The sequence below is a fragment of the Myiozetetes cayanensis genome, unplaced genomic scaffold (genome assembly GCF_022539395.1).
Source record: "Myiozetetes cayanensis isolate MyiCay16 unplaced genomic scaffold, myiCay2020 scf2-11, whole genome shotgun sequence".
NCBI lineage: Eukaryota > Metazoa > Chordata > Aves > Passeriformes > Tyrannidae > Myiozetetes > Myiozetetes cayanensis.
Genome location: NW_026087411.1, coordinates 29,999,238 through 30,011,262, shown reverse-complemented (window position 1 = coordinate 30,011,262; position 12,025 = coordinate 29,999,238). Strand labels below are relative to the sequence as shown.

The 12,025-nt window shown below is 34.1% G+C and overlaps 1 protein-coding gene across 1 annotated transcript in view; it reads left to right on the top strand.

The window, feature by feature from the left end:
• DNAH8 (dynein axonemal heavy chain 8) overlaps nucleotides 1-12,025 on the top strand; it is a 123,687-nt gene that overhangs the window by 61,996 nt on the left and 49,666 nt on the right. The window contains 8 exon segments of the mRNA XM_050316240.1: nucleotides 816-1,057; nucleotides 1,538-1,678; nucleotides 5,325-5,553; nucleotides 6,501-6,643; nucleotides 7,557-7,691; nucleotides 9,789-9,911; nucleotides 10,969-11,182; nucleotides 11,728-11,837. Of these exon segments, the coding sequence (XP_050172197.1) occupies nucleotides 816-1,057; nucleotides 1,538-1,678; nucleotides 5,325-5,553; nucleotides 6,501-6,643; nucleotides 7,557-7,691; nucleotides 9,789-9,911; nucleotides 10,969-11,182; nucleotides 11,728-11,837 (1,337 nt within the window).

Here is a 12,025-nt window from a genome sequence, read left to right as displayed (position 1 = left end):
AATTCAAAATTTTCTATATTCCAAATGTAGCTAGAATTCTAAAATTTGATTTCAAAAATTTATGTATTTTCATCTATATTTCAAAATAAAAGAAAACCAACTAGATTTTAAGAACGGATGAGTGATCAAAGATTTCATTAATTTGGGTGGGATCTGTGAATATTCAATGCCTTTTGTTTAGTTGCCCAAATAACCCTTATTTTAGTGACAAAATGCAAAATTCCCCATCTTGCCTGTGCTGCTGGAGCAAGGGTGGGGTGGAGGGCAGGAGGAGGAAGAGCTAGATTATTTTGGGAGGAAAGAAGTTGAGTCCAGAGGAAGAAAAGCGAGCATGGGAAAGGTGTTTTTGGTGATTGTTTTTGTTTCTCGTCATCCAAATCTATGTTAATTTGCAATAAAATAAAATAATTTTTGCCAGACCGAGCCCTTGTTTTACTCATGGCAGCAGGCAAGTGATCCACCTGTCTTTATCTCAACCCACAAACATTTTCACCTCATCTCCCTCGATCCTGTTGAGGACGAGAAGAGAGAGAGTAGAGCAGTTTCTGTTTGGCAGCCAACCAAGGTAACAAATATTCAACATTATAAAGGTATATTTGTGTCCTTACTTGCTCCTAATAATTTCAAATACAGTTCCTTATCTAAATATGCAATTTATTCAATAATGAGTATCCATGAATTTGGAAGAAATTACGATAAATAAAATAAATTTTTGTACAACATTTAAATTCTAGACCATCTTTTGTAAACTTTTTTTTTTCTTGCTATTTCAGCATGATGATATGAACTATATCTCTTCTGATTATTTTTTCCAGGTGAAAATATATTTCTGATTTTAGATGGTCCTGTAGATGCAATCTGGATTGAGAATTTAAATTCAGTTTTGGATGACAACAAGACCCTCACTCTAGCAAATGGAGATCGAATTCCTATGTCTCCTACATGTAAACTGTTATTTGAGGTGCACAACATTGAAAATGCCTCTCCAGCAACAGTTTCTCGAATGGGTATGGTCTTCATCAGTTCTTCTGTCCTCAACTGGAAACCAATATTGCAAGTAAGATAATCATTGATGGCTGCTTCTAATTTTACCTTGCTATACATTTGCTGGAGAAGAGGAGGCTCAGGGGTGACCTCATCGCTCTCTACAACTACCTGACAGGAGGTTGTAGCCAGGTGGGGTTCGATCTCTTCTCCCAGGCAATCAGCAGTAGGACAAGAGGGCACGGGCTTAAGCTCTGCCAGAGAAGGTTTAGGTTGGATATTAGAAAGAAGTTCTTTACAGAGAGAGTGATCAGGCATTGGAATGGCCTGCCCAGAGAAGTGGTGGATTCACTGTCCCTGGAGGTTTTTAAGATGAGGCTGGATGTGGCACTGAGTGCCGTGATCTAGTAATCACAGTGGGGTTGGATCAAGGGTTGGACTTGATGATCTCAGAGGTCTCTTCCAACCCAGTTAATTCTATGATTCTATTCCATGATTTTATACAGAATTTTACCTTGCTATACATTTTATGTATCGGGGATGTTTTTTTCAGGCATGGCTGAAGAAACGTTCTGCTCAAGAAGCTGAAGTGTTGCAGGGCTTGTATGATAGAATCTTTGAACCAGCATATACATATATGAAACTAAACCTTAATCCAAAAATGGAGCTTCTGGAATGTAACTACATTATGCAGGTAAAACAGATACAGTATAAATTTGTATGAATTGACTGAGAATTGTAAACATGCAGAATTAGCAAAGAGAACGTTTGATAGCAACAAAACCTAATATCGATGTTTCCTGAAAAGAAAAGCTCAAACTCAATATGTGTTTCTTGGGCAATATAAGAAGAACTGTTAGAGATGTGCAGAAGAAAATTTTACTTCTCTTTATCACTTCATACCTAGGCTAGTTTTCAAATGACAGGAATTTGTAAGCTTCAGTAAATTTTCAGAAGCATATGTTTAACAAGCTAGGGGACTCAGTCCAGTACTTTTAATACCAAAGAGTTGTGGTAAGGGTCAGTGTAACCCTACTGGTAATGTCAGCAGAGGGAGAGAAGAATTCCATTAATCTTTTTATCTCCAGGTGTAATAGATGTTATTCTGTCCATCAGCTCTTCCAAGGTCAATGTAGTAATTTTTGCCTCTCCCTTCCTACACTTGGAATTCTATCTTGATTCGAAATTATATCAGTGATTTATTAGTAATAAAAACATGTGGCAGATATTGCAAGACTATCATTCCTGTGCTATGTGTCTCCAGCTGATTTGTTTATGAGTCTGTTGTCATCTGCAGATTCCAAGTCTTTAGACTTTCCTTTTGTCCATGTAATTTCAGTTTCATATTTACACACATAAAAAATTGAGTAGTGCCTTTGAATAAGAGACTAGACAAGATCATGTTTTGGATAACACTTCAATTTAATATTGGGAGCAAATTGGCTACTTTAATATCTTTCTGTTGTAATTTAGACAGCTTCAGATTTTCTAGATTGCGAAGTATTTTGCTACAAATTAATAGCCACAGTAAATGCTGCAAAGCTTAGCTGTGCCGTATCAAATGGATATCTGTAGAATTATAGATATAGAATGGTATCTGTAGGATTGAAGTCCATAGGCAGAAACTATGTAAGTTACCACTTTATGATGATAGATTGACATGCTAGGCACAACATTTTTGAGTGATATATTATTTTTCCTCTACATTTGTTATCTGTGAAACCTGACTGAATTGAACTTGTCTTCATGGAAGACTTTTCCTGTGACTAAAAGTTTCTATGTTATTTTTGATTAGGGCTTGTTAGGAAGTGTCAGCAAGTTTGTGCTCTACTCATACTACTTGGTCAAGGAAATATTTCTCTGATTTAGGCTGTATTGAATGTTTTTTCCTGTGAATAAAATGTTATTTCCTGTGAATAAAAATCTCTAGTAAGTTTCTGTCCCATGTGTGACAGAGTAAATAAGTCTTAAGGGGTCTCCATGCTGGGGTTATCTGAGAGCCAGGGAGACCAGAGCTTTTACCCTACTTGAAAAGAATCTTAACATCCCAGGTTTGCCATAAATTGTCTATATGCTGAAGCCCTGTACCTTTTCAGCCTTTTCATCTGTTGGGTCTTATGTCTCTATTAATTGTAGGATTCAGGACATGCTTTTGGTTAGTTCAGGCATTTTCAAAATTTACAACCAAATCAAACCTGTTACATCTAGCAGACTTGTGTTTGAGTTCTGAAGTTCAGTTTTGGATGTTCACCCAAACATGCACATGGATCCAGTTGTCTTCCACTGGTTAGCATTCACAGTTAAAGCTGCCTATTCATCAATAACAGTTTTATGATGGTTTTATATAAAAGTGACCTCACCTGTGCTTTCTTCCTTGTAATTTCCACTGACTTTCTAACATTTTACCGTCCTCTGACCCACCTCATTAGGCAGACAAATATAATTTACCTTAGGAGATTCAACACAGTTTGTTTTGTTTAGGGTTGTCCTGCCTTAGAAGTCAGTTGGGAAAGTGAATAAACTTGTAGCTAAAGGAGATCTGATTGATATAGTCTGCATGAAGGATCAAAGGTGTTTGACATAGTTCTTTACCAGGGATTTACATGGAAACTAAACAGTCATAGCAGAAGATAGGAGATTCATTTCTAGATAAATAACTTACTAGAAGATATGAAATGTCTGATTGGATTATCAGTTCTTAGGAAGGGCAGAGGTTATCACTGATCCTGAGTCACCTTTGCTAGCATCAGTACTGTTCAAAATGTTCATAAACAATTTGGAAAAGTTTTAGGTGAAGAAGTTTATTGATGATGCTAGATTATTCAGGGTAGTAAGGACAAAACATCTAACCATGAAGAACTGTAGACAGACTTTATGACACTGAATAAATAGGTAATAAAATGGCAAATAAAATTCAGTGAAGATAAGCATGAAGGGGCTCACACAGCGAGAAAACAAACTGTTCAATGCCATGAATAGCAGACCTATGGAACATCTTGCTAAAGGTTGTTATAGACAATAAAAGCTTCTGTAATGCTCAAGACCACTCTTGATATTTTCAGGGTGGAAAAAACCATAGAGAATTACTAAAAAGAAAAAGCTTATATCATTCAGAAAGTCAAAAGCTGAAGAGAGTATCAACAGGAAGTACTACCCCCAGCACTACCACAAGCCAAGAGTTTTTTTCTTTGTTTTTACTCTTCTCCACTTCTGGTCATTATTGCAAATGAGTTGCTAGGCTAGCTGAAGTTTTCATCTGAGCTGTTGCCTTTTATGTATGTCTTTTTGTGTCAGTTTAATTTTCTCTTTTTTTTTTTTCCTTCAAAAACTTGTTACAGAATATTGCCAAGACCCAAAACCTTTGGAAATTTTGAACTCAAGCTTGTACTTGAGGGAACAAAAAGATTTTGTTCAGATAACCTGGAACATAGCCTGTCCTGGAAAAAAATTAGATAAATCAATTGTCTTCTAAAGAAAAGGACTGACATTACTTTAACATTATGAAACACTATTAATACTGATTGATCATTTTTGAAAACTAAATTTGAAAGTAATCAAAAGTAGTCTAACTATTTATGTCCTTTAGGCTGCATTGAAAGTATGTGTTACTCATTACTTCCCACTTCAAATATGAGATCCAAGACAGCATAAAGAACACTAGTTCCAAGAGCTGACTGAAAATCAGTTTCACTGCTAAAAAGATGTATTTTGAAGCAATGTGCTGGACACTGCCTTGTATAGAAAGGGAATACAAATGGTGTTCTCTAAGACAGTCAAACATCTGACTTCAGGAGCAACATCACAGCATTATAGATAGCAAGTTACTAGTTTTCTGCAATCTAGACTCTAGTTCCTTAGAAACCGAGTGAAGCAATCATAACATTCAATATTTTAATTTTTTTTAAAGCACAAAATGAAAGTTAATATGATAGATGCATTAATTGACCATAACTGATAAATACATCTGACAGATGCTGAAAATGGCAAGGCTCCACCTACTTTTGGAATTCTGAATATTATAAAATCCCTTAAAAAGTGATTTTGTTACCCTAGCTCTTAAATTACATTTATTATATAGGCATAGTTTAAAAGGGCAGCTGATGATCAAATTACTTCAGTAATTTGAATATATATTTGAATATATTTGAAAATACCCAGTTTTATATAGATATCTTTAATAAATGTTATTGGGTTTGTAGTTCTGAATTTTATGTTACTATTTTGTAATCTGTATTGATTTAAAGCTTTAATGCATATAAATAATGCATGTGCATACATCTATATGGAAATAAAAAGCGATTATGTAATATTTTCTCAAGACACTTTTAAAATATTTTTAGTCTATTAATCTTCTGGAGGGCCTGATTTCACCGAAGGAAGGAGGTAATCCAGCTCATCTGCAAAAATTGTTCAGCTTTGCAATAATGTGGAGTTTAGGTGCCCTTCTGGAGTTGGATAGTAGAGATAAACTTGAAGCCTTCATTAGAGCTCACGATAACAAATTAGACTTACCAAAAATCCCCCGTGGCACCAATCAAACCATGTATGAGTTTTATGTTTCTGAGCAAGGTAAGAAAAAGCACTAACATTCTTTTTTATACTATTGTTTTAAAACTCTATTACTTCTTCAGTCCTTATTATACAGCCATATGAGTGAGGTTTTTTGATAACTGTGCAGTACCAGCACCTCTTGGATGTGAGAAGTCAGAAACAAGAGACAGAGTGCTCATTGCTAGTATTTTCTCATTTCTTTTGGTTTTAGTTTCATTGATACAGGTTACTTTTCTGTTAACTTAAACAGCCTACAATTATTAGATAATTTATCCTTGGGCTGGTTTAGTCAAACTTAATCTTATGTTTAATTTTCTCACAGCTAATAGATTTTGTTAAAAGAATAAAATTTTATTTTAATTCCATTTAGTAGTTATGATTTACCCACGTCCAATAATCAGTTGTAAATCTTATGGATTATAAAACTATAAGAATGGTGAGACATTTTGAAAGCTGTGATTCTTGATATTTTGCTTAGTATACTATTTTCCAGAATAAATTCTGTAGCTTAAATAGCCCACACAACCAATGCCATAGAAATAGCTGTTTCAGACCATGTCCTCCCCTGAATACACTGATTTCTTTTCTATCCAAATTCACTTTTTTTTTTTTTTTTTTTACCAGCAATGTGTTGTTTTAGTGTACACATATGCAATCCATATTCTGATGTTCTGTAGTTTTTCACCAACAGTGTGAGAATTAGTTTCTAGGTAAACATTGTTTTGGGGTTTTTATTTAGATATGTATATATACATTTAAGAAATATGTCTATATTTGGTAGGATTGTGGAGTAATTAGGGGTCATGACTAAGTATGTCCTTTGTTACATGCCTTTTAGCTGGAATTGAAAAATTTTATTCCTTTTTATGTTTTGTAGTATTTTACCCATAATATATATATTTTTAATTATTGTACTAATGAGATATTGAACATGACCAAAATGTGATTACTTTTTTCCATTTCAGGTAACTGGGAGCACTGGAGTAAAAGAGTTCAAGAATATGTTTATCCAACAGATCATGTCCCAGACTATGCATCCATTCTGGTTCCAAATGTTGATAATACCAGAACTCAGTTTTTGATAAACACAATTGCAAAACAAAAGAAAGTAAGTACAGGATTACTTATTTAAGTATATACCTTCTATATGAAGTAAATAGAAAGGTAACTGTGAGTTGAAAGCATTCTTCATGTTCTTGGTCTCTAGTAATTTCTTCATGGGTGTGTCATTATTCATGTATTTCTCTATTTTTATTTCCTTAACATGAGTTCTCTGTACTTACTTCCGTGCATGGACAAAACTTTAAAAATACCCTTTTTATAAAATAATTTTTATCATAAAAATTTGCTTTCAACAACCTATCACTTTTCTCAGAGAGAAAGACATAAATCCATGTTCTTAGTATTTACATCATATTCATTTTTCAGATTTATGCTTTCTAGAACAAGGACACAAGGTAAATAAATTTTACAAGGCAGTTTACTTAAGATCTGTAATTCCTAACCTTATCTCTGTCTTTTTCCTCACACTAGGAAAGCTGTAGTTAATAGCAATTAAGTGCAGTTAATAGCACAAATGTAGAAGAGGAGAGCAGTGCTGGGAAGAAGGAAATATTCTTCTATTACAAGCACATGTCAAAAAGGGTACCTATAGCCCAAACAAATTTTAGAAATTTTATATTCCAATTATATGTCAGAAATTACTTTTCATTATAAAGGAAGCCACCTTAGGGTCATCCACTAAAAGAGACTGCTGCAGTGAATATGTTGGAAACTGGAAGAAGTTAGGCAAATGGAAAAAAATCTTGCTTCTTCCTTTCTCTTTTGACTCTGTAAATAATTTTCTTGGAAAATCTGTGTGGGATGAAAAACACATACTATATCACTGCATATGGAGTCACAGGAAAAACCCATCAGAAAAATTTATCATAGATCCAGAGACTATTTCTTTCTCTAAAATGGATCTGTTATGCATAGATAAGTTTTTTGTACTACTTACATGTTTTAAATATCTGTTACAGGCTGTTTTGCTTATAGGAGAACAGGGGACTGCGAAGACAGTCATGATTAAGGGGTATATGAAGAGATATGACCCAGAAGAGCACTTGTCAAAATCTTTAAATTTTTCATCTGCCACAGAACCATTTATGTTTCAGGTAATAGTATAGATTTTAAGCAATCTTGTATATAATTTCCTTGTGAATTGTATAAAGTGTACTTAATTCTGATGATAAGTGATTTAAGATTAATGTTGAAACTATCTTTATCATCTAAGTCACTTCAACATTTCAGAAAATTCTATTAAAAATATGTTTTACAGATCAGAATAAAATATAGCCACTCACATAGAGATTCATACATCCATGATTGCTGGGTGCTTTTTCATTAAGGAATTCTAAGGATCCATTTTTTGCTGAAGACTTTTCCTTTTCTTTTTTGATTTTTGATTATACTTCATTTTTTGTCCTGATTCTTCAGTATACAACCATAGTTGTTATAAGCAGCTTTCAACTTACAGATGATTTTATTTTTCCTCAGCTCAGGAATGACTACAGCATCAGAAATTCAATCTTTAAGGACCTCTAGCAAACCAACTTTGTAGAAATTTCTCTTTCCCAACGTAACTGGTAAAAATCCATATAAGCAGAAACAAAATCTGTAGATAGGTTAGTTTTTTTCAAGTGATCAAAATGATCATTTATACCAATGTGCTATGATTCGATACTACTGATTTGCTAAGATGTGATCCCATAAGTTGAATTGGCTTCATTACCAATTCAATGCGATAAATTCATGGTGACAAACTGCCAAGAAATGATTTTGGAATATTTCTAGATTGAAAAGCCTGCTCGCAGAATAGGTCTTGCAAACTCCATCTCAGAATCAAACATATGTTTTAAGAAGCTAATGTAAATTTTATTAAGAAAATGATGAAAAGTAATGGATTAAACATCTATTTTTAAAAAATACCAAACTAACAGAATGTCTACTGAGTGTTTCTCAGCAGGTATTCTATGTATAAGATCTCTGGCCATGGTTTGTATTGAACTGTGTGGTAGAATAAGACAACCATCCTTTCATGCATGCAAGATTTGTTGAACAGTCAGTATCTCTGTCTCAGTGCCCTTTACTTAGTGTATTATGGGTCTGTAGAACATTACTGTCTTGCAAGCAAACTGCTGGCTTCCTTATTTCTGGTACAGGGAGTCTGTGAAAGGATCTTAGTAAGTCTTGTCTCGCTGCAGTCCTGCAGTACCTCAGAAGATGTGCTCCCTCTTAGCTAGCTAGCTGAATACATAGTTCACCCGGCTGATTTTCAAGAAAGAGATGTAGCAGAAAAACAGTTGAAATGCTTCTAAACTCTTGAAAGAGCTACACTCAAAATGTTTGTTTGTTTGTTTGTTTGTTTGTTTTAATTTTGAGTCATCATTCTGAGGATATTTGAAAGATTGGGTGATTTTGGATGCATTAGATGTGTTACAAAGTTTTTGATTTCTTATGTAATCACTTAGCAACTCTTTTTCACCTTAATCACAAATTTTCTATGTGCCTTTAAAATACTCAGCTAATTATATTTTTCTAAAAACAGGACAAAAACATTGGACAAAGCTTGTATCTATTTCCTGTTTCTAAAATGCCTCTATCTTTATGACAGCACATGCCACATTACTCATATAGGATATTTGTGCTTTTAGAGAGAAAACCTTATTTGTCTAATGAAAACATCTGCTGCCATCTTGTAAGGTGTTTTTTCTGTCATTGTTTATGTATCTTTAGAAAGGCTGTAGAGCTGTAGAACTTCAAAAAAACATTTCAGTTATATGTCAGTGTCTTACTTGTTTATTGCATCCTGCTTCTTGACACCAAAATATTAACATTCTGCATTACATCACTCACAAGACATCTGGGAAATCGTAATGAAAGGACTCTAAGTTGCCTGTGTATGTTCTGCTGTTGTGTTGCAAATACAAAACAACTGATATGAGAGGAATGATAATGTCGATAATGAAATAATAATTTCTAAGTTTGAAAACTTTTTAAAAACTTCTCTACCTGCAAGAAGGTTGCAGGACAGGAATTGGATTCATTAGGAATTGGGTTCCTTAATCATAGAAATTAAAGGTGAAACTGCTTGCAAACAGAGGGAATCATTGGATAACAACTGTAGCAGAAAGCAGTAACACACTTTTCAACAATGCATTTTAAATATTGTTGCTTTAGATGTAAAATGAGAATTTTCTTTTCTTTTTTAGAGGACAATAGAGAGTTATGTGGACAAACGCGTTGGAAGTACTTATGGACCTCCTGGAGGCAGAAAGATGACTATTTTTATTGATGATATCAATATGCCATTTATCAATGAATGGGGAGATCAGGTAAACTGTTTTTTAACATATATAACTTATTCTCAGATTGTTGTGCTTTTTATGTATGTACATATTGGAATCAGTGGACTTGAACGTTTAATTAACTGCTAATTATTGGAAATGCTTTCTAATTATGATGCCCGACAAAAAAAAGAAAAGAGGGCAAATTAGAATTACTGAAGGGACATGTACAATAACAGTGCCATATTTTACCTAATCCCCACTTCCTCATTTTTGTAAGTCTAAATAAAAAGCATCGATGTACAGAGTAGCATATTATTACTTTCAAATTGACACTAATTTGAAAGCACCGGTAAACAAAATTTTTATGAAATGGAAGTGTGATACCTTGGAGAAAGAAATGAAGGCTGTGAAGAATTCAAGGGTAACACACTGGCTTTTTATAAGCCCATCTACAATTTGGCTGTGTAGTATCTATACGCTTTTGCAGATCAGGTGAAAGTCTTTCACAGTTTCTTCCCGTAGTAGGTCTGAAATACTTGCAACCCAGGACATTAGGTCTTCTGAAATGTCTGTTCTAACATAAAGACCAAATATGCTTGTTATAACTTCTTCAAATTTGCTCAGAGTAAATAAAAAAAGAGAAACTTGGGGGCAAACTCAGATGTTGTAGAGTGGTATGTAGAGTGAATAACCTTTTCAAAGTAAACAACTTCCTCTTTCAAAAAAGAATTAGTTGGTTATGTTTCAAAGAAGACCCAAGGTTGAACTGAAAAGCATAGTTTGAACTTCTGTAGCTGAATGTCCAACAGCAAAATAAGGAGCAGAACAATTTGCCCCCCCCAGTTCATTGCCTTAGCTTTTAGTTTCATTTTCTTGATATTATATGGCAGTACAGCCATGAAAGAATTTTCCTGCGATTTAAAATTGCATAAACCAAGATCACCCATATGACTAAGGAAGGTAGTTTAATCTGGTTTTAGATTAAAGTGAAAATATTTCTCTATGGATTAGTGATAAAGTTACAAGGTGAAATAAAATTATCATGGTATATTTTCTTTTCTTGCATGAATTTCTAATTTGTACAAGTTACATAAACTTACAGATAACAAATGAAATTGTGCGTCAGATGATGGAAATGAGAGGAATGTACAGCTTGGATAAACCTGGAGACTTCACTACAATCGTGGATGTACAAATAATAGCAGCAATGATACATCCTGGAGGAGGCCGTAATGATATTCCCCAGCGTTTAAAAAGACAGTTTTGTGTGTTCAATTGTACATTGCCATCCAACGCATCCATCGACAAAATATTTGGTACTTCTTACTCTTGTTTTATTATGATTTATTTTTTTCAATAATTGACTTAAAACGTATAAAAGTATGCTGCCTTTCTCACTTCCATCATGCAAATTCAGAGTACTTCCGGTGAAAAAACGGAAGCTGTACTACAGCAAGAATGGTCCTGTGGAAGAGAAATCAACTCCTTTAAGTGCTTGCCTTTCTAATTTTGGACAAACAAATATTAAGAAAGTAATGGCATTTCCTGGAAGACTATGAGCACTGTTAGGTTACCATTCTACCTCTGCATTGTCTGAAATGCACTCTGTTGCTAAATTTCTCAATTCTGTTAGCTCTGTCAGTATGGTATATTGTGAAAAGCCAGCACTTACTGCCTTTTATTTCAATGCCAGTTCAGAAAAGCCACAGACAACAAAGAAAAATCATTTAGCCTGTAATATAAAATTATGTTTTACCAATTAGTGTTTTGAATAAGCAAGACACTAATGTGTCTTGCTCACAACCTACCTTATTATATCCTACAACCTGAGATTAATTTACATTGCATTTTATATTTTCAGGTGTTATTGCCTGTGGATATTTTCATTCCTGTAGAGAATTCCAGCCTGAAGTATGTGATCTGGTGGAAAAATTGGTCTCAACAGGCAGAATATTGTGGCAGCGGACAAAGGTATAAATTACAGGAAAAGTTTTATCACAATCACTCTGAACAGAGTGTCTGTTGGTGTAATTTAGGTGACTATTCCCTAAGAACGCGCCTATAACAAAAAAACACATACACTCCAAACCCAAACAAACAAACTAAAGGGAGAAAGATGTCTTGGAGAGAAAACTTGGAAAATATCAGGTTTCTGTATG